This window comes from Capsicum annuum, chromosome 3, assembly GCF_002878395.1.
Source record: "Capsicum annuum cultivar UCD-10X-F1 chromosome 3, UCD10Xv1.1, whole genome shotgun sequence".
NCBI classification, from domain to species: domain Eukaryota; kingdom Viridiplantae; phylum Streptophyta; class Magnoliopsida; order Solanales; family Solanaceae; genus Capsicum; species Capsicum annuum.
This window is the reverse complement of record NC_061113.1, coordinates 162,806,921-162,831,155: the sequence shown is the minus strand read 5'-3', so window position 1 is coordinate 162,831,155 and position 24,235 is coordinate 162,806,921. Positions and strand designations below refer to the sequence as shown.

At 34.8% G+C, this 24,235-nt stretch overlaps 1 protein-coding gene across 3 annotated transcripts in view; it reads right to left on the bottom strand.

Annotated features, from left to right (window-relative positions):
• Positions 1–11,971, bottom strand: part of LOC107853073 (VPS35 endosomal protein-sorting factor-like) — a 95,963-nt gene extending 83,992 nt beyond the window's left edge. The window contains exons 1-2 of one of the 3 annotated variants that reach the window (XR_007053099.1): positions 11,716–11,971; positions 8,606–8,725 (exon numbers count right to left, since the gene is read on the bottom strand). Coding sequence is in view for 2 of the 3 variants with exons in the window: in XM_047408423.1 (XP_047264379.1) it covers positions 8,606–8,725; positions 11,716–11,829 (234 nt within the window). In the remaining variant the exon portion in view is untranslated. The remainder of the gene's footprint in view (positions 1–8,605; positions 8,726–11,715) is intronic. The other 2 variants (XM_047408423.1, XM_016698089.2) reach the window with 2 other exon arrangements.
• Positions 11,972–24,235: the final 12,264 nt, after the last annotated feature.

Here is a 24,235-nt window from a genome sequence, read left to right as displayed (position 1 = left end):
AGTCGGTGTTCTTCTATGGTTGATACATTCAATTCAGAAGCTAGGGTTCCGATTCAGATCTAGAAAACAGATGCGGGGGGGGATCCAAATGATGATGCTTTGGAAGACATTCATATTTATAAATGAATAAGACAAATATTTCATATGCAGTATAGACCCTATGCCAGTTTATGCACTCTCCTAGACAATCTCACTTAGATGCCTCTATTAGGGTGGCGAGATACATCAAGATGCACCAGAGCAAGGGTTATTGTGTCCGGCAAAAGATTGTCAATAACAAGAAAACACAATAGAAACTGAAGAATGATCAACTCCATTTTGTTGATCCAACTACATAAGAATACATCAGTATTTATACACAAAAGAAATATCCTACACATAATGTAAATCCTACAAATTAATGTACATAATATTCTACAACTAATGCTACACAATATTCTACACTAAATGTAGTATCTAGAATCTCTTCATATATCTACAACTAATGCCTACACAATATTCTACACTAAATGTAGTATCTAGAATATCTCTACATATTCACCATATCAAGAATATCATGCTAACATCCCCCTCAAATTGATGTCGGTGGATCAAAAAGCATCAATTTGCCTACTAGAAACTGGTAACGTTGTGGTGCCATTGATTTTGTAAGCACATCCGCTATTTGAAGGTCAGTGGATACATGTGGGAGAGTAATAACTTTCTTCTAATGACAATCCACTTCAACATGTTTCGTTTTTTCATGAAAAAATGGATTGGTAGCAATCCGAATGGCCCTTGTGCTGTCAGTATGAAGAGTAGTAGGACTAGATTGAGGAAATCCAATTTCTGCAGTAAACCATGAAGCCAAATAATCTCGGAGTAAGCTGTAGACATTTCTCGATATTCAGACTCTCTATTGAAGATTTTGAAACACGAGCTTGCTTCTTGCTCTTTCAAGATATCAAGGAATCTCTAAGAAACATGCACCAACCTGTGACGGAGCGGCGAGTATTTGGACAGTCAACCCAATCTGAATCACTAAATGCATTAAGCCGGATAGGAGAACAACTAGGAAAGATAACCCATAAGTACATGTTCCTAAGAGGTATCAAATGATGTGACAAATGGCCACCAAATGTAGATGACGAGAAGCCTACATAAATTGACTGACTTGTTGAACCGCAAAAGAGATATCAAGCCGAGTAATAGTAAGATAATTTAGGCTCCCAACTTATTGCCGAAACAAAATTGGATCAGGAAGAAGATCTCCTTCATGATGACGATAATTTACATTCAATTCCAAAAGAGTATCTACAGAGGAGGAGGAGGATTCTTGAAGACCAGCCAAAGAAATCAAATCCAGAGTATATTTATGTTGGTTTAAGAACACACCTAAAGAATCATAATGAACTTTCAAACCCAAAAAACATGTAAGTGTACCAAGATCTTACATATGAAAAGAATCCTTAAGCTGCTGTTGGAGGCTAGAGATCAATGAAGAATCAATTCCTGTGATAATAATGCCATCCACATATACAAGAAGAAAAACACAACCAGTAGATGTTCGGTTTTCCGAAGAAGCAATGATGAGTCATATTTACACTGTTTAAAAGATAAGTCAAGCAAAGTAGATCGAAACTTGTCAAACCAAGATCTAGGAGCTTGTTTTAAACCATACAAAGACCGTTTTAATTTGCAAACATCTGATGTAGGTGATAAAAACAAATCAGAAAAAGGTTTCATATAAATATCTTCTTTGAGATCACCATGGAGAAAAGCATTTTTCACATCCATTTAATGAAGAGGCCAATTTTGTGATGCAACAATGACAATAATAGGTCACACAATAGTCATTCTTGCTATCGGTGCAAAAGTCTCTTCATAGTCCACACCATACTCTTGTTTGTTACCAAGGACCACCAATCTAGCTTTGTACTGATCAAGAGTTTCATCAGAATGAAGTTTAATTGAATACACCGATTTATATCCAATGAGACGATCATCTAAAGCACAACGAACAATGTCCCATATGTTATTTTCTTTAAGAACCAAAAGTTCCTTCTTCATTGCTTTCTGCCAACATTCAAGCTTGGAGGCTTGTAAGTAACTTGTTGGAATAGAGATGCAGGATAAAGTAGAAGAAAAACCATACCAGTTAGGAGTACGAGATACTCTGGTAGATCGCCTAGGAGGCTCAAGAGGAGCAGGCCTTAAAGAAATCTCAAATTCTGGTAAAGTAGTCTCAAGCGGCGTATCTGTTTCGGGATGGGGTAAAGTTGGTCGATGTCTTTCATACACAAATCCAGGTTTGAACCACTCAAAAGAAGGACAAATCCTCAAAAGTAGGAAGAAGGGGAGAAATAGAAGATGACTCAACATGAGTAGAAGAAATATTGATTTTCAAAGAAAACAACACTTCAAGAAACACGAAATTTGTTAGAACTTGTATAATAACAAATAAAACCTTTCTGCAAAGTACTATAACCCATAAAAGCACATTTAGTTGACTGAGCAGAAAGTTTATTGCGTTGAGATTAGGCTTGGCAGCGGACCGGAGTAATTCCAGATTGATCCGGTTCCGGTCACGCTCTGGTACCGGTAACGCAACGGTAACGGCTGCAACCAGTATACCCAGTACCCAACGGTCCGAAATCCAGTACCAGTGCGTACCATGGATTTTTTCCGGTAATGCCGGCAGCCGACTGTCGTTGGAAGCCATTGGCAATGGCAATTTAGCCGTTAGTGGCCAGCCAACAGCTATTTTGAGGCCTCCTCTTTATACCTTTTTTTCCCTCACAAATATTCTCATACTCTCTCTTAATATTCTCTTAATATTTATAATTATTGTATTAGCTAGTTGGAGTAGGAGATTTTTTGAAGATATTACAAGCTTCAATTATCATCTTTTAATTCCGACATTTGGTATACGTCTGCTTTTACACAGACATTCGGTAAACAGATGTTCGGTATATTCGTTCCAACTTTAATCTCTCTTTTTATTTACTTCAATCTCTATATTTTTATTTTTTAGTAATCTACATTTGTTTAGTGTTTACTTACATTAACTTTTTGATTTATAATATTTTTATTGCTTGTTTTAATATTTTAACTATATTTAAAGGCACAATACATAAATATGCCCTTTAACTTGACACCAAATTAGATATATGACCTCCAACTTTAGGTGTGCACAATTAGGCACTTAAACTTGTATAAAGTTGAACAAGTAGACACATATGTCCTATGTGGCATCATACGTGGACAATTCTTGTCCTACGGGACATTCGGTATATCTGTTCCAACTTTAATCTCTCTTTTTATTTACTTTAATCTATATATTTTTATTTTTTAGTATCTACATTTGTTTAGTGTTTACTTACATTAACTTTACGATGTATAATATTTATATTGCTTGTTTTAATATTTTAACTATATTTAAAGGCACAATACATAAATATGCCCTTTAACTTGACCCCAAATCAGATCTATGACCTTTAACTTTGGGTGTGCACAAGTAGGCACTTAAACTTGTATAAAGCTGAACAAGTAGACACATATACCCTATGTGGCATCATACGTGGACAATTCTTGTCCTACGTGGCGTCCTGTGTATTATGCTACATAAGACGTGTGTATTTACTTGTTCAACTTTATCTAAGTTTAAGTGTCTACTTGTGCACACCCAAAGTTGGAGGTCATAGATGTGATTTGGTGTCAAGTTAAAGAGCATGTTTATGTATTATGCCATATTTAAATTTAATTATGAATGTCAATAAAAATAGTAGTGGTAAAAAAACAATCTTTGGTATGGTTTTTCGTAGAGATAAAAAAAAATAATGCTACTACTAGTTTAGTACCGCCTAGATTTAGTAATGTTAGTGAAACTTCTTTATCACAGCCTAATGGTTTCAATGTTGGTGCCAGTATGGAATTAGACCATGAGACCCTATGTAGGCGTTATGATAATTTTGAGGAAGACTTACCGGAAGAAGATGATATAGAAGACAAGAGTTAGGTGAAACCCCTACCCCTAATAGTCCAGTTACAGAATTACCGGAAGACGGTGAAGAACTTCACCCTTTACCGGAATTTTCTAGGGCCAGAGGTACCGAACGCCCTAAAAGGTGTTTAGTTTGGAAATTTTTTAAGCATGATAAGGGAAAAAATACTGTCACTTGCAATAAATGCAACAGAGTTATGAAACATTCGGCCGGGGGAAAAAAATGGCTGGACAAGATTGCTAACTACGCATTTGAGGAAATGTAGTAAAGAATTTATTCATCTAGAAAATGAGGCTAAGGCAAAAAAAGGTGGTATACCATTGACGGAAGAATCTGTAGGAGGTAATATGATTCAAACGCGTTTAGACATGTTTAACCTGGCTGGTCCAAGCTCATCATCAACAAATAGTGAAGATGTAGATAGAGAAGAATTAGCGAAAATGGTTGTTGTTATGGGTTTGTCTTTTAGTTTTCCTTCGCATCCCGGTTTTATTCATTATATTAAACGAGTATATAATCCCTCTTTGAAAGGTTTTTCACGAAATACAATTAAAAATGATATTTTTAAATTTCAAGCTAAACATTGTCATTTTCTTCGTTGCTTATTTAGAAAATTTGATTGTAAAATGTTTATTACTTCTGATATGGGTCGTAGTGTTCTCGGTAATGATTATTTTACTCTCACGGCTCATTGGATTGATCACCATTGGAACATGCAAAAAAGAATTATTGCTTATAAATATGTTGACGAGACTAAAACCGATAGCTATATAGCTAGTACAATAGCGGAAAGCTTGAAATATTTTAGACTTACTAATAAAACTATGGCATGAACATTAGATAATGCTTCTAATAATTTGAAAGCTATATATTTTTTAAAAGCTAAACTATGATCTATGGATGATGATTATTTTCATGTTAAATGCACTACACATATTTTAAATTTGATAGTACATGATGATGTTGAGTTGTTTGGAAATGGTTGTTTCAATGTTCGAGTTGCTTGTAGTTTTATTTTTAAAAATAAAAAAGTCTATAATGGATGATTTTAAACATCAATGTAAAGAATGTGATATTCCATATAGAAAAATTTCAAGAGAAATTCCTACTAGATGGAATTCTTTGTATCAAATGCTTGAAGTTGCTTATGTATATCGTGAACCTATACAATTAGTTTATAATGCTCGTAATTCGAATCTTGATTTAAGACTAGGTGATGATGATTGGATTGAAGTAGAACTTTATAAATTTTTGAAAACTTTTTATCAAGCTACGAACCAGTGTTTTGGACGGCAAAAGGCGACAAAAGGCGACAAGGCCCCGCCTCACCACGCGGCGAGGCGATCTCTTTTTGAATGTACGGCGACAATTAATATAAAAAAATTAAAATAATACATAAATGATCAAAATTTCAATAACACTAATATATTAGGAAAATAGAAGAAGAAGAGAAAAAGAGGAAGGAAAAAAAACAGCACCAAGATACAAGTCCAATCACTGGATTAAGAAGAAGAAGAAGAAAGAAGAAAAAAAAATAGAAAACTATAGTTGACTGCTTACCGGAGTCGCCGGAATACGTCGCCGGAATATGTCGCCGGTCGCCGGAATCGAACTTGTGAGATGAATGGTAGCAGCCGCAGTCACCAATGAGTAAGTTGGTAGAGCCAAAATGGGTAAATAAGCCCTAAAATTAGCTTATATACCTAAAACCCTAATTTTAAAAAAAAAAAAAATTAAAAGGCGACGCCATTGTCGCCTCGCCGCCTCGCCTCGCCATGTCGCCTTTCTCGCAAAGGCGTCCTCTTTTGATTTTCGCAACGCCACGACGTGAAGAGGCGACCGGGCCTCGCCTCGCCATTCGCCATTGCCGACATGGCGAACGCCTTTTACAACACTGCTATGAACACAATATATGCTCAATACACTCCAACTATTTCTTCTGTTTTAGTAAATATTACTGCTATTTCTAAAGTACTTGCTGAATATAAAAAATTTCGCCCTTACAAAGAGGCAATTGCAGCTATGATTGATAAATTTAAAAAATATTTTTTCCGATTCCATAAATTTGTTTGACAGCTACTTTATTCAACTCATTTTACAAAGAATATGGTGTAATGATAATGGTTCAAAAATTTACAACTTAGAAATTGGACCTCATGAAAAGCCATCAGCTGAAACTTGTTGCGCTAACATAGTACCTAAAGCTAGGAGTTTATATAACTTGTATCAAGTTATGGAACAAAATGTTCCGCGGGCCGAACCTCCTACTTCTAGACGTAGATATGATGATTTAGATGACGAGATGGGTAAAGAACTTGGTCTTCAATATTCTAACAGTAATGATTTTGATTCGTATCTTTCTCAGGATCGGAAAGTATTAGAGATGCAAGTGGACAACAACTTTTAGCATGGTGGAAGACCCGCACCAGACAATTTCCAGAGCTTTCAAGAGTGGTTCGAGATGTGCTAGAAAGTCAAGCTTCTTCAGTTGCTTCGGAGCAAGCTTTTACCGCAGGAAGATTTACGATTGGATATCATCAATATTTGTTAGCAAAGGATAGTTTGGAGATTTCGGTATTATTTAGAGATTGGATCAATGCTGAACGAAGAAATTTTGGGCTCCCAAAATTACCGCCCCAAATTGAAGACGAAATAGATGAAATATTTGAGGAAAATACTGATGATGGAATGGAAGCAATGGAGGAACAAGGAAAAAGACCAATTCTAGAAAATATATCCGCCGAAGAAATAAATAAGTTACGTCAGAATATTTTGGACGTTATAGATATTAATAAGATTCTAGAGTTAAGATCTAATTCAAACAGAACCCTTCCTAGAAGGTGGGTGCTTAGATTAGATTCTCTTTTAATATTTTTAATAAATATACAACGTACGAAATTTGAATAAATATAAAGGCTATTCGTCTTAATTTTATTTTAAAACTTGTCTTTTGTTTGATGCAATTATCTTAGCAAAAATTATAAAGTTTATATTTGTAACTTTAAAGTTATGGAAAAAAAATTTTAACACTATAGCTTTATAAAGTTAGGAAAAAGTTTTTATAAACTTTTATAAGTTTATGTTATAAAAAGTTAATGTTATGAGTCAAAATTATAACTATTTTTAAAATTATATATTATATCTTATAAGTTAAAATTATACTATTTTTAACATAATGTTAATTGTTTTATATATTATAACTGTTTTTAAAATTATAACTTATAAATGGTTCTAAGTTAGAAAATGTTACATAAATATAATTTAAATTAAAAAAAAAAACTTTTTAAAATTATAACTTATCATATAAGTTAATAAAAAATCAGAAACAACCTCTCTACCTCTTTAGAGGTAGTGGTATGGACTGCGTACACTCTACCCTCCCCAGACCCCACTTGGTGGGAATATACTGGGTTTGTTGTTGTTGTTGTTGTATATAAGTTAATAAAAAAATATTATATTAATATATCGTGAACTAACAGTGTATAGGACTCCTATTTTAGGAGATATTTTAGTGAAAAGACCGAGGGCACCGATATTTCAGTGAAAACTTTAAATATAATTTCATTTTTTAAAAAAAAAAAGTAAGCTCCGATTGCCTCTCTAGTCCGACCCGGTTCGGCACCGGTAACCAACGAACCAGGGCGGACCGGCCTTTTATTCCGGTAGACCGGTTCCGGTGAAACACACCGGCAAGGCTGTACCGATACCGGTACCGGTTCCAATTTCATTTAAACCGTTATGACGATACCGGTTCTGGTTCGTTACCAGGCCTAGTTGAGACCTAGTTGAGAGGGAAGAAGATGCACAAAACAAACACAATCAAATGTGTGAAAATTATCATAGCTAGGATTTTAGTGATAAAGACGATAATATGGAGAGTCAAGATTTAATACTTGAGATGACAATCTATCAATTAAAAAGACAGCAGTGACAAAACTTCAACCCAGTATGTAGATGGGACACAAAGCTCAATCAACAAAGTACGAGTGACATCCAAAAGATGACGATTTTTACGCTCAGCAACCCCATTTTGTTCCTGCGTATATGCATATATGCGTATATGGGCAAGGGCGTTGTGAGACAATTCCTTTATGATGCAAGAAACTATTAAATTCAACAACAACAACAAACCAAGTATATTCCCACCAAGTGGGGTCTGGAGAGCGTAGAGTGTACACAGTCCATACCACTACCTCATGAATTCAAGAAACTACTAAATTCATAAGACATACATTCTCCCCTAGAATCAGATTTTAAAATTTTGATGCAGGTAGAAAATTGAGACTCAATGTAAACCAAAAATGTCTTGAATATGGAAAATACCTCAAGTTTGGAACAAAGAAATTACACCCATGTAAACCAACTATGATCATATATGAATGTCACGAAATACTCGAAATGAGCATTAGAAATAACTAGTGAAATGTCTCAAACATCACCATGAATGACATCAAAACACTTTATAGCACGACCACCAGAAATAGGAAAAGGAAGAGTTTTACTTTTTGCCAAATTTATAAGTAGAACAATCAAAGGGAGTAGCTGAAATAAATTTTTATTTCTTAACAAACCAGAATTCGATAAATAATAGAATTTGGATGTCCAAGATGCTTATGCCATACCTCAATCTTACTAGGTTTAGATGTACAAGCATAATATAGAACAAGGGAAATGGAAAAGTGTATAGAAAACAATCTTCCAACTTTAGGCCCCTTCGCAATTGGCGTCCCCGACACCTGATTCTGCACAAGACAACCATTATGAGAAAACTTCATATCACAATTGTTATCTACCAATTGTCCAACTGAAATAAGACTAGTGGAGAGCTTTGGTAATACAAAAACATTCTTGAAAGTTCTAGTAATATCCCCAATCTTGGTAATGAGTAAATTACTACCATTGGCAACCTGAATTTGTGATGGACCACGATATTCACGAACATTTTTTAGCATACTCGCTGAGTTGGTCACATGATTGCAAACTCCAGAATCAACAAGCCAAAATTAGATGTAGTATCGTTACCTTGTAGCCCCAAAGTGGAAAAAGCTGACACGATCATTTGTTTTACCATTTCAGGAGGAAGAACTTGTCCCGCTACAACTGAAATGAGTCGCCATAAGTGGAACTATTTACTCCTACTTGAAACGCATTGATCTTGCAGTTTCGAGGACGAGTAGGACACTCTTTGATAATATGCCAGTGTTGCTTACAATAATTGCATAACTTCTTACCATAATTGCTAGCAAAATGAGCATATTCCTTGCAACTATAGCATTGAGTTTTGCTCATATCTCTTCCCTTTCCTTTTCCTTCCCTTTCCTTTTCCTTGAGCAACAAATGCAACAAGAACATAGTCTTGCTTGAAAGAATTTTGTGTGAGAAAACATTGCTCTTCACAAAGTAATTCCCTAAAGCAGACATCCAAGGAGGGAGATGGGTCACGATTCATCAAGTTAGAACGAACACACTGAAAATCAGAACGCAATTTCATCAAAAATTGGTCTCGATTGCTTTGCTCATGAACTTGAATTATAGAGAGAGATTCAACAGGTATTTTAGCATAAACAATGGCAGCAAAATCAGCCCATAAGTTCAGAAATCCAAAAAAAACAATCCTAAACAGAGGGACCTCCTTGTGAGTAATTAGCAATTTCATGCTCTAGCTGAAAGCGTCTTGCACTATAGCCTTGGTTGTAACCTTTTGTAAATAATCCCACATAGCCTTTCCAATCTTATACGGCCCGAGATTAAGAACAATAAGAGGATCAATTGACCCTATAATTCATGTCATCGCCCGAGCATCTTTGACCTTCCACTAACCTAACTTAGTAGGATCAATAGGAGCAGGACCACTTCCATCTATATGGCCCCATAATTCTTTTCCCGTGACAAATAGTTGAAACTGAAATTCCCAAGTAGAATAATTTTTTCCAATGAAACGAACACCGAAGGACTCAAACTGATAAGAAGTCATGTTTTTGAATGGCAAAAATAGAAAACACAATGATACGAAAAAAATAGCTAGAATAACCAAGACCAAGAGTCCTAAATATTTAGGATTAACTGTTGACTAGCAACCAAGAAAACAAAACTTTCAAAAAAAATTGAAAGTAATAGCAAATTAAGGACTCTATGAATCAAAAAGAGAAGGCTCTAATACCGTGTCAATAACAGAGAAAACACAAGAGAAACTGAATAATGATTATCTCGATTTCGTTGATCCAACTACATAAGAATACATCGGTATTTATACACAAGAGAAATATCCTACACTTAATTGTAAATCCCAAAAATTAATGTGCATAATATTCTACAACTAATGCTACACAATATTCTTCACTAGATGTATTATCTAGAACATCTCTTTATATATCTAGAACTAATGCTACACTTCTGCACTAAATAATATCTCTACATATTCACCATATCAAGAATATCATGCTAACAAAGATGAGGACTAGTTGTTGGCCCTTTGTGATGCCGACTGGGTACATGTTTGCAGACTAGGAGATTAGTGACAAGCTATGCCATGTTTCAAGGTGGAGCATTGATATCTTGGAAATCTAAGAAGCAGGACACTGTGGAAGAAGTTCAACAAAAACTGAGTTTAGATGCATGGCTTCAACTGCAGCTGAGATAGTTTGGCTGAACGGGTTGTTTGAGAACTTGGGATTGAACTTCAGTTACCAGTACATCTGATGTATGACGATAAGGCAGCAAATAGTTGCAGATTCCATATTCCATGAACGAGCAAAGCATATTGACATTGATTGTCACATTGTAATGGAGAAGGTGATGGCTTGATTAATCAAAATAGTCCATGTAAACACTAAGGAGCAGGTAGCAGATATACTCACCAAAGGTCTAGGAAGGACACAGCATGATTTTTTTTGCTTAGCAAGTTAGGAGTGAATAACTTTTTTCTCCCCTCTAGCTTGAGAGGGAGTCCTGAGCCAACTGAAATTACTAGACGCTAAAGGACTAAAATGTACAGAACAAAAACTTGCAACTTAATCTATTAAAGTTGGTTATAGTTAGTAGAGCTTAGATGAAATTAGTGGATTAAAGTTGGATATTTTAATCAGAACTTTGTATTCATTTTCAGCCTGTTTTCATCAATGAAGCAGTTCATCCAAAATCCTCTCTCTACTTCTTCGAGTTCTTCTCCTTCTTCTTCCATTAGATTACATTGCATGTGTGTGAAAGGAACCAACTCGGTAACCTATTTTGTCGAGTAGGTACATTTTCTTACAAGTGTGGGCTCTGCCCACCAAAACTTTGTCTGATGGTCCCTTGTTCTTCTTTCTTGCACATGCTTGGGTGCACTTCGTTTGTCCCAAGTCTTAACATTAGGAATAAGGAGTATGGGAAATCCAACAACAACCTGCTCTGGTGAAATTGCATTACCTATAGCCAAATAAAGTAGAAACCAAACGAACACCAAAACTTGAATCCAGTTCTAACTTATCTACATCTTAATAACTTCTTTTATGTTCATAATTAACCACTGGGAATATCACTTTACTTGTCACTGATTAGCTTAAATTTTTGTCAAATTGAAATTTTATCCACATTCTTTTTTGGATAATCTGTACCGAAAACTAGAAGATTTAAGTATCCAATCAAGATAAGTGAAATTGATCACCGTAAATCCACTTTTTGGTACACAATGTCATAAAAACTTACTTAGTTGATGTGATTAATACAGACGATGAAGGGAGAAACATTGAACCTGGTCATACGATGGTGATTGAAAGGAGAGAGGATGAGTCTCTGCGGCCACTGGACGGAAGGAGTGAACCTGTTCTTCCGCTTTGTAATCTCGATGTCGAAATTTGAGTTCCATGAAAAATCAAAGTGCAGTCTGTGACTCCGTTTGCTGGCTGCTTGCCGAATGGAAGCTTGAGAGCTCTGAGTTGCGAGCTGGGATCCTCCGATTATACGAGCGTGTGATGAAAAATGCTATAGTATTGATTTTGTATTTTGGGAGAAAATTTGACTAAGCCTCTTTTAAGTTTCTAATTAGCAAAATCTAAATTTTTTTTCAAATTTTCAATTAGCGAAATGGACAAATAATAAATCTGTTGGATTGATAATTGATCTGTCTATATCTGTCGGATTGATAATCAATTTATCTATATATCTATATAGGTAATACATCTATCTTAGAAATGAATTATCTCACTAAATAAAAAAAACTTATGGTCTATTTAACTAAAAAAATAGATTTAAAAGGTTTATTTAATAAAGAGTCTCATTCTTGGGTTATTAGATTAATGATTTTTAATAGTTTTTAAAGAAAAAAAATTATTGAATTATTAGTTTGGTTTTGATTTTTTTATATTGGATTATTGGGTAAAATAGATAATTGAATGTAAATTGTAACTTACATATATTTATATACTAGTTAAGTGTACATGTTTTGTACGTGTGTATCACATTAAATAATAATAAATATATATAAAACAAATAATAATTGTATACGTTATATTATTAAGTACAAAATTTAAAAAAAAAAAATCAGGCATAAATTTAGATATTTCAATTAATTTCTATCTACTAAAAATCATGTACTCAAATATATAGCATCTCATGTGATACACTATGAGCCTCATATTGTGCCCTTTTAAAGAAGCTATCATCTTTTTGATAATTTTGAGCCCTTTTAAAGTTGATTTCTTGTAGATAATTTTAGAGAATCCTTTAATTATGTAAAAAAAAAATAATAATAATAATAAGAACAATAGGATAACATGAATCCTCATGGAAGTAAAATTGAGTAAGCAACTAAAATACGTCTATTATTATGAATACTTTAAAACTTATAATATCTATTGGACGTGGCACCTCTCTATGGCATTTATGTTTTTTCTCCTTTTTTGAAGTTTTTTCAGAATTTAATCTAATAAAACTTAATATTTATTTCATAGTTATGTCCTCTTATTTACTCATATCATTTTTAGTTTTTTTTTTTTTTTTTGTGGGGGGGGGGGTTCTTTTTCAGTTTCAGAAGTCCAAACGCCATTGTCATTAAGAAGTCAGAATTGTATAGATAAATTTTGGTTCTATTTCTCCATCTTCATATCTTTATTTTATTTTTTATTTTTTGTGAGATAATGCTAAATTAAGTTCATGAGCAATTTTAAAAAAAAAAATAAACAAATTAGGCAAGAACTTGATATTGCATCATTCAACTAGAGAGTTATATTTCTCATAAGGTAAGTTCACAATTTAACGGTCGATAATCTAGATAATGAACGATACTATGTCAAAACTTATGTTTATGTTGTATTTTGTGTTCAATATATTGTTCATTAGACGAAGGAGGAAGATTCTGCTGGCTATGACCAAAGTTTAGGTTTATATACAATATATATTTTATATTCATTATTGAGTGTCAAAGCCAATGCTATCTAAGTTCAAATAAAAATATAATGATAACTAGACTAATATTTTTATCGATACTTTTTATCTTTTTTTCTTGTTCTTTATAAATTGAAACTATAGAAAAATAATCCTACTACAAGCAATATTTACCTAACTGTTGGAAATAAAAATTGAGAATCACATAAAACGTTACTTATTTAATTTAGTGTTATATGATTTAGATAAGAAATTTTAATATTTAACACTTTTGAATAATCAATTCAAATTTTACCTTGTATTAAAAAAAATCTTAAAATTCTACGTAAGTGGTATTTTAGGTCATATTTTACAAAAAATATGATTTCGTTAACAAGGTCAAAATTAACGATTTATGTATTCTGTAGATTAAGTTTCTTTGAGTTGTGTGTTCAATGACCAAGCAACTGAAAAAGACTTTTGGTACTGTCTATTTCTACAGGTTGCAAGCAAAAGGTCATGGGGAAATTGTCGCAGGAGTTTGCTTCTTACCTCATGCACAGTCTTTGGTATCTGTTGAATCATTCATGTTATGATTTTCTACATCCTGAGTCTTTCCATTTTGAGCAGCTCTAAGCTTCAAACACGAAGTTGTATAATTGTCGTACTTCTACTAGCATGCAGAAGTATCTGTTTAAGGATTTTTTTGACCAACCTACTTATTCATATTGGTTTTGTATTTCATGGTGAAGTTTGATCTGACACCAAATGATAGAATTATGGTTGCACATGATCAGACCTTGTCCTAATTATGGATGAGACTAGAGGAATTGATGTATGTCCTGTAAGTATTTTGTGCATGACCTTAAAAATAAATCTTGTGCAAGGTGAAAAACTTTTATTTATATCTTACGCTATTAAAGAATGCTACTGCACTAGGATGAAAGAACCTTATACAACTCTTTTTGTTGCTTGGAAATGAGATGCAGTTGAAACTGTTTCTATATTTAGTACCATCTGCTGAAAACTTTAATTGTAAGTGCGTGCAAACGAGTTTTGCTCTAATCCCATCCTTTCAATACTTTGACAACTTGTGTTCACCTATTGTCGTCAATATTTACAACTTTTAAAATTCAATGATGTAGTAAAATGATTTTTCTTATTAATTGTTCTAATCATGTAGATAAATTTAACTATCGACAATGAATTCTTCTTTTTTGATAATTTCTCATGCATTTTTTTTATAATTTAATATCTTTCAAATCGAAACACTAGACGTAATATACAGGTACAACGCCTATATAAAGGAGGCTTATAGATATGCATACGTGACACCTCTCTAAAGCCACCATTGCTATTTATCCTTTTTGTCAAGTTTTTGATATTTTTCTCTTATATTTTCTTCAAAATATTTTGCCACATTACTTTAAAATAACTTATCAATTATTGATATGAGACCAAGTTCACAACACAAGAAACAAACAACAACAAGAACAACAAGATGAACAACAAGTGCTAGTGAATCGAAATAGGCCACACACGGCTTCACTAGTCTTCAAGAGTCACATTTTTAGAATAAGAAGATGATATTAACAACAAGAACAAGCAAGTCAATAATAATGCTAGTGAATCGAAAGAGCCTCACACGACTTCACTAGACTTCAAGATTCCAACAACACAAGATTAACAAGATTACAAGAGGGATAGTAACTTGACACACAATATTCAATAATCTAAGAACCCTAATAAAAGAAAGGACCCTAAGATTAATGAATATTAATACCAAGCTCTTACTTGGACCAAGAGGAACTTAAAGAATCCAAGACCCTAGTTTCTAGCCAAGAGACAATACTAGTATCACTCTACTAGTGAGTTTTCGAAATTGGGGCTTCTCCAATGGAAGAGAGAAGTTTCAAAATATTACAAAGTGTTTGTTGTCTTCCAAAATATAAATGAACTAACTCAAAAATAACCCTAACACTATCTATTTATATTAATCCACAAAGGGAGATAACAAATGACCATCCTACCCTTGCCAAGGGGTGGCCTTGGAGTGTAAGTTTATTACACTTCAAGGCTCCTCTTCACACTTAAAAACCTTTAATCCATTGGAAGGCTCAAGTACCAACTCACACACGGCCTTTTGCATGAACATAACTTGGAGTTTTTGTAACTCCCGAGCTTGGCTACATGTGAATGGTCGTGAACTTGTTGGACAGCTTGGTACACCTGTATCATCCTCTCTATCTTGAGAGAAATTTGACTTCAAATTCAACATTTGGTCATCCTCAACCGCATCCACTAGAGAAAGATCACACACGTTAAAAGTGTTGTGCACTTGGTATTCTGAGGAAAGGTCAATCTTGTAGGCATTATCATTGATTCTTTCAAGTACTTGGAATGGACCATCACCCCTTGGCATCAATTTGGTCTTCCTTTGAGATGGAAACCGATCCTTCCTAAGGTGCACCCATACCCAATCTCCCGGTTTAAGAATGAGTTTCTTTCTTTCTTTGTTTGCCCGCTTTGCAATCTCTTGATTTTTCTTCTCAAGTCGAAGCCGTACCTTCTCATGTAACTTTTTCATAAAATCTTCCCGCTTTCTTCCATCTAGGCTAATCATAAGATCACTTGGCAAAGGAGTTAAATCCAAAGAGATAAGGGGGTTGAGGTCGTATACACACTCAAAGGGAGTCATTCCCGTACTTGAGTGTATGACATGATTATAGGCAAACTCAATTAATGGTAGGTGTTCCTCCCAAGAAGTCAATTTTTCCTTAATCATGGAACGTAGAATAGCACCGAAAGTCCTATTTACTACTTCCGTTTGGCCATCGATTTGTGGGTGGCAAGAAGTGGAGAATAACAACTTGGTACCAAGCCTACCCCACATGGACTTCCAAAAGTGACTTAGGAACTTAGAGTCCCTATCACTCACAATGGTCCTCGGAAAACCATGCAACTTGACAATATTATCAACAAATAAAGAGGCCACACTAGGTGCATCATCACATTTAAAGCATGGAATAAAGTGTGCCATCTTAGAAAACCAATCAACCACAACAAAGATACTATCCTGACCTCTTCTAGTCCTTGGCAACCCTAACACAAAATTCATAGATATATCAAGCCAAAGATGTAAAGGGTGGGTAACAGGGTGTACAACCCATGAGGTTGGAGCCGAGATTTGGCTCCTTTACAATCTACACATTGGCCGCCAATCCCAAACAAATCCTTGTGTATTTTTTGCCAATAAAATTGCTCCTCCAATATTCCAAGGGTCTTTTCAACCCCAAAGTGACTCATTAGACCGTCATTGTGTGCTTCTCTCACAAATAACTCTCTCCAAGAGCTAGAGGGTACACACAATCGCCTACCTTTAAATAAGTAACCGTCAAACTTGGAATAAGGATTTGAACCCCTAGTTGAATCCCACTTGTCCCTACCCCATTCTTCGCATTCCCTATAGATAAGAGCAAAGTGAGGGTCCTCAGGATACAATTCCTTTAAGATCTCAAAACCCATCAATTTTGAAGACAAAGTAGACACAAGAACACATTTTTGAGACAAAGCATCGACAACCACATTGTCCTTACCCTTTTTGTAATGAATAACATAAGGAAAAGTTTCAAGAAACTCAATCCACTTGGCATGCCATTTGTTAAGCTTATCTTGTGCCCGAAGATGCTTCAAGGACTCATGGTCCGTTCGGATCACGAATACTTTAGGCCATAAATAATGTTTCCAAATGGCCAAGGCTCTAATCAAGGCATACAACTCTAAATCGTACATAGAGTAATTTAGAGTTGCTTCTTTGAGCTCTTCACTAAAGTAGGCAATAGTCTTTAATTCTTGCATTAAAACCGCGTCTATACCAACTTTGCTAGCATCACATTCAACCTCAAAATTCTTTTCAAAATTTGGCAATTGTAGCAAAGGGGTCGAGATGAGCATATCTTTCAAGTCCTTGAAGGCCTTAGCTTGTTCATCTCCCCACTTAAAAGGCCGATCCTTTTTAATCACTTCGGTCAAGGGGACGACAATGGTGCTAAATCCTTTGAAGAAATGTCTATAAAAACTAGCCAACCCGTGGAAGCTTCTCATTTCACCTATGGTTTTGGGAGTTGGCCAATTTTTGATAGCGTCAATCTTAGATTCATCTACTTTGACCCATCTTGAGCTCACCACAAAACTGAAAAATACAACTTCTTGGACACCAAAAGAACACTTTTCTAAATTAACATATAACTTCTCCTTTCGGAGGACATCAAACACACATTGTAAATGTTTTACATGCTCATATAAGGACCTACTATACACCAACACATCATTAAAGTAGACAAAAACAAACTTTTTGATAAAAGGCTTCATCACATGATTCATTAGCCTCATGAAAGTACTTAGAGCGTTTGTTAGGCCGAATGGCATAACCATCCATTCATAGAGACCGAATTTGGTATTGAAGGCGATTTTTTATTCATCACCCGGTTGCATACGGATTTGGTGATAGTCACTCCTCAAATCAATTTTAGAAACAAACATGAACTACTCAATTCATCAAGCATATCATCTAGCCTAGGAATAGGGTGATAATATTTTATCATTATTTTATTGATGGCTCGGCAATCAACACACATACTTCAAGTCTCATCTTTCTTGGGAACTAGTAGCACCGGGACCGCGCAAGGGCTCATGCTCTCCTTGATATACCCTTTGTTGAGGAGTTCCTCAACTTGGCGCTGCAATTCCTTGGTATCCGCTGGGTTGCTCCTATAAGCCGATTTGTTGGGCAATTATGATCCCGGTACAAAATCTATTTGGTGCTCAATTCCCCAAAGCGGGGGCAACCCTTATGGAAGTTCTTTGGGAAAAACATCTTCATAATCCTGCAACACACAAGAAATCAAAGGAGAAATAGAAGAATTAGTGGGGTTAGTGTTAAAACAATGTACCAAAAGAAGCATGGGTGTATCCTCATCATGATCCACATAGAGCTTCTTCTTTCTAACCAACATCACCATGTTTTCTTTTCCGTTTAATGTTGAGGCAGACTCGGATATCCTTACTACCCCACCTACGGGTTTGCCCTCTTTTTCTTCATTTTTGGATTTCTTCCCCTTTTTTTTCAATTCTCTCATCTTTTGATGCAACTCATTCACTTGTGAAGGCAAAAATGGATGAAGTGTGACCTTTCAGCCATTCTTCTCAAGTGTATATCGATTATACCTCCCATCATATTTGGTAGACCTATCATATTACCAAGGTCTACCTAACAACAAGTGGCACGCTTGCATTGGTATTACGTCACAAAGCACTTCGTCGTGGTAGTTTCCTACCCTTAACCGTATCACACATTGCCTCATGACTTTCAATTCACCATATTCATTTAATCATTGCAACTTATAAGGGCTAGTATGAAGTATAGTTGGCAATTTCAAGAAGTTCACCATAGCAACACTAACAACATTTGCACAACTACCACTATTTATCACCAAAGTGCACACACTTTCCTTCACAGGGCATTTAGTATAGCATAGATTCTCCCGTTGGCTAAGATCATTTATCGCCTTACTAATCATGGCACGCCTTACTACAAAGTCTGGAACTACGCACTCCCCTTCTTGTGGATAAGCATCCCCACAATCATCATCATCATCATTATGTGGCTCATTCTCGGGTTCCTCTCCATCTTGAGGCTCGGCCTCATTCTCTTTTTTTTCAAGACCCACTTCTTCACCAAGGTAATACAATATCCCTTCCCTTAGGATCACATTGCATCGGTTTGGACATTCATTGGCTTTATGTCCCCAACCTTGGCACTTGAAACATTGGAACCCTTTAGGATTAGGATACTTGTGAGCTTCTTGTCGGAGAGGAAATTTGTGGACTATTTTAGGCTCGGGCAACCTTATAGTGGTGGGTTGGTCCTTGTTTTTGGGACAACCTAAAGATGGTTGAACCATATCTTTTCTCCTCGGCCAACCCGAGGTTGATGGTCCCTTTGCCTTGAACGACAACCTCTCTTTAAGCTCCCTTTCAATCTCATGAGCCACTTGGAAAATTCCTTCAACGTTATCAAACTTGTGAAACGTCAAATGAGTGGAGATCTTTTTGTTCAACCCACACTTGAACCGAATGATATCATGGCCAATTTGTTCTCCATGATGATGAAGCTTCAACATGAGTTGTTGAAACTCATCATAATATGCCATCACACTTCGATTCCCTTGTCATAAATTGTACAAACTAGCAAGAAACTCATGACGATAACTTTTGGGAAGATACCGATGCCTCATTAGATACCTCAATCGAAACCATGGTGGTAGTTGTCCATCAATTAACTCATTACCAAACCGTTTGACATATTCCTACCATGTGTTAGCATAGCCTTCAAAGTAAGCTATGGAATTATAAATCTTCTTCTCCTCCGATATATCATTCACTTGAAACACTTTATCACATGTCGACTCCCAAGCTAGATACACCTCGGGGTCACTTTCACCCTTAAAGATATGTATGCTCAATTTGATGGTAGTGATGCCTACGTCTTTCTCCTGGTGTCGGTTTTCCCTTTCTCCATACCCTCAGTATCTTCTTGGATCCACACGTCCCCCTTTTATCTCTTCTTTCCTCATATAAGTATTGTTAAAGGATCCATACCCTTCATAATACCCTCTACCATATTCCTCAAAGTAAACGGGATGATTTTGCACGTTTAGAACTTGAGGGATTAGATTTTATGGAGGTGGTGGTCTTTGGTTTAGTGGAGCTTGGAAGGAAGGGTTCGGATTTTATGGAGGTATTTGACATCCGAGTCCCTCTTGCGGAACTTGAAGAGTTTGGGAATGAGTTGGTCTATTGGAGTCTCAATTTAGGGGGTTATGAGTGGTTTGGCTTGCGGCATTTAGTGGAGCTAGTGAAGGATTTTACAATTGTGGCCATGTTTCGGGAGTAACGATGGCGGAGGAATTTCTATCATGTCCATTTGATGAAACATGTTGAGGAGTAGAAGGACGAGAGTTCCTTTGACTCTCCACTTGTTCTAACCTCCCACTAATAGTCGTCACTTCTCCCCTTATGGATCCCATTTTCGTACTCAACCTTTCAAGATCTCAGGTTATAACCTCAAGAGTGACCCTCATATCCTCTATTTCATTAGAATCCACGTTTTGAGACATGGTTTCCTCCATTGTTAAGGTATCACCTACACAAGCAACAAAAAAGTTAGTTTAAAACCTCTCCTCACTCACACACTCTCGGATCACTCACACTAGAGCTCTATAAGTGTTGTAGATTGGCTAGTAACCCATGAATCCTTAAGGTTTGAGTATGCTCTTGTCCGGAGTAGATTCTTGTTTGAAACTCAAAGAATTCTTGTCGGACTAGAGTCAAGGAGTTACAACGTATTCAAACGACAAATGCACCCAAACAAACGATGACATGAATACAAGGATTCAAAGGACTAATTGACAACCTAGTAGGAATGTTCTAGCTTGCTAATTAGTTCTCGAGTCAATTAGAAGAAACTACTAATCAATAATTAGAAACTAGAATATCCAAATTAAGCTTAATTAATAACTTGAACAGTGATTAAGGTGATGTGGTAGCATGAAATCAGTCACGGGTCCATACATTTTGTTCAACAACTTGAAGCCTTAATCTTCACAATTTTGTAATGGATGACTTTGCTTTTGGAGGGAAAGTAAAGTCTTGTAAGTTTTCTACTTTTTCCAACTCAAAAGATAATGCTTGACTTTACTAGTTTCGTAAGACAAGGCTCCTTGTTTTAAGGAAAACAGTGGTTGTTAAGTCAAGGAAATGATGTTGACAAGTCTTTTCACAAACAACTTTACAACTTTGTCTTACAACCATTTTGGATCTATTTTAGTCTTTATAGTTGTCAAGATATGAGATAATGAGAAGATAAAGATGGACATCACAACAATACTTCAAGAACAAAACCACAATTCACCAACAATAGCCCACTTTAAAGTCAATAAACAACACACAAACTCAGCCTACTTCAAGTTCATCGTACTACCACTTCAAGTCCACAATAGCAATGTCAATATATTAAGCTCAACTTTGCTTCAATGTCAATATATTAAGCTCAACTTTGCTTTAGACACCTTTTGTGTTGATGAGAAAGAAACCAACACAAGAAACAAACTAGACGAACAAAAGAACATCTATATATAACCACGCCAAGACTACAACATAACACAATTTTCTCGGCCAAGAACAAGATGAACAAATTTCTCTTTTTTTCTGGAATTTTCAGATTTCAACAACCTTTTTTTTTTTTTTTTTTTTGTTTTTGTATTTTTCAACTACCAAACCCAAGATTGCTTTTTTTGGAACAAAATCAACCACAAGATTCGATACCAAATTATATGAGACCAAGTTCACAACATAAGAAACAAACAACAACAAGAACAACAAGATGAAGAACAAGTGCCAGTGAATCAAAATAGGCCACACACGGCTTCACTAGTCTTCAAGAGTCACGTTTTTAGAATAAGAAGATGATATTAACAACAAGAACAAGCAAGTCAATAATAATGCTAGTGAATCGAAAGAGCCTCACACGACTTCACTAGACTTCAAGATTCCAACAACACAAGATTAACAAGATTACAAGAGGGATAGTAACTTGACACACAATATTCAATAATCTAAGAACCCTAATAAAAGAAAGGACCCTAAGATTAATGAATATTAATACCAAGCTCTTACTTGGACCAAGAGGAACTTAAAGAATCCAAGACCCTAGTTTCTAGCCAAGAGACAATACTAGTATCACTCTACTAGTGAGTTTTCGAAATTGGGGCTTCTCCAATGGAAGAGAGAAGTTTCAAAATATTACAAAGTGTTTGTTGTCTTCCAAAATATAAATGAACTAACTCAAAAATAACCCTAACACTATCTATTTATATTAATCCACAAAGGGAGATAACAAATAACCATCCTACCCTTGCCAAGGGGTGGCCTTGGAGTGTAAGTTTATTACACTTCAAGGCTCCTCTTCACACTTAAAAACATTTAATCCATTGGAAGGCTCAAGTACCAACTCACACACGGCCTTTTGCATGAACATAACTTGGAGTTTTTGTAACTCCCGAGCTTGGCTACGTGTGAATGGTCTTGAACTTGCTGGACAGTTTGTAGAACTTGTTGGACAGCTTGGTACACTCGTATCAATTACTTTATAATTATCTACATTCATTACTCAATTTAAAAGAAAATGCATTTAAGATTATTAAAGGGTTCTTAGTTTTAAACCTTTCCTCATGGCTCATGCTACTAAGTCAATCCAATTAAACTTGATTCGAAAGATGCAAAAAGAAAAAAGATTAAAATAATAATATAGAATAATAAAGAAGAATCTTCAATCCGGTGACATGGCGCTCTAATATTTGAATATTTCTATTTATTTTTTTCTCAAATTTTTCTCCATTTTTTGTGTGTAAGGAAAATAGCTAACATATAACCTCTTCCTCTTAATTATATCTTCTCCATAATTAGCATAATCAAACCTGAAACAACCGTTAACCATATTATTGCAACTCCTTAATTATAGGAAAGTGAATCTTTCAAAATTATCTTTTACTGATTTTTTGAGCTTTGCTCCTCATTCTCTTCATTAAATTAAATTTTACTACTACCTCAAATTTAATATATAAAATATCTATCTATCTATAATATGAATCAAGATGTTAAAAAATGATGTGTCACCTCTCTTTGGCCAAAAATAATATTTATATTTTTTCTCATTTGCTTGAACAATTTTCCTACTTTTCTATTTTCTTATTGTAGAAGAATAATATAAAATTACTACCCCTCTATCCATTCCACTCATTCTTAATCTTTATTCTTTATTGTAAAAATATTTAAAAACCGCAATATTTACTTTCACTTAATGTAGGAGTTGAAACGTATGATAACAATTGATAAGAAGTTGAATAGAGTCTTGTGTAATTACAGAATATGAAAGATCTATTTTATCTTTAAATCTTGAAAACTACTTTGTAAACATACCTATTCAACATATACTTCAACAAGGAATGCATTTTTTCTTATGAGTTATAACATTTTGTTAAAAGTAATGTTTTGAATTTTAAAGACCTCGTCATATTTCTTTATTGTTTGGATTACATAAGGCGTCCATCTTCTATACAAAATTGATATTTGACCTTAACTTATGTATTCATTGCTCGTATGTACCAAAAAGTGTGTTCATTGCTTTTTGTTAGGAAAGCCAAGTTATTCATTTTCAGTGGGTCTCTTCTCTGTTCAATTTTGTATCTTGGAAAAAGAATTAGTTTGAGTTTTTTTGTTGGTGTTGTGATGTTGTAGGTGCCAATGGAATTAGTCGAGTTGCGTAAAATTTATTCCAAATATTTCGATCATATAAAAAATAGTTTGATTTTTATACAACAAGTTAATTAGTAGTGTGAATTGAGTAGTTTTGCATTTGACATTTTAAGTTTATGCAAGTCATTTATGATTGTTCTAATTGTAGAGTGAGAATTTATATATTCATGCAAACCAAAAGAGATTCATAAATTTTGAAAGTTTGACGCTTAAGATATTTACCATACACTAAATAAAAAGTAGTAATCTGTTTGCGTTGTTTTACTATGTCTAATAGGAACTTTGGTGACACTACATGAATAAGTGAAGAAATAGCCAGTGAGAATAGAAAGCAATGCTAATTTATTTTTAAAATTTTTTTTAGCTAATGCTAATTTATTTTTAAAAAACTTTTTAGCTAGTTTAAGGAGTATTATGTGTTAATGAAATACCTTAGGTTTGAAATTGAAAAAAACACTAAAAAATTTTCTTCCGTATCACTTTACGTGTCATAATCAAATATAGGGTTAATTATATATAAAATTCTCAATGTGAAT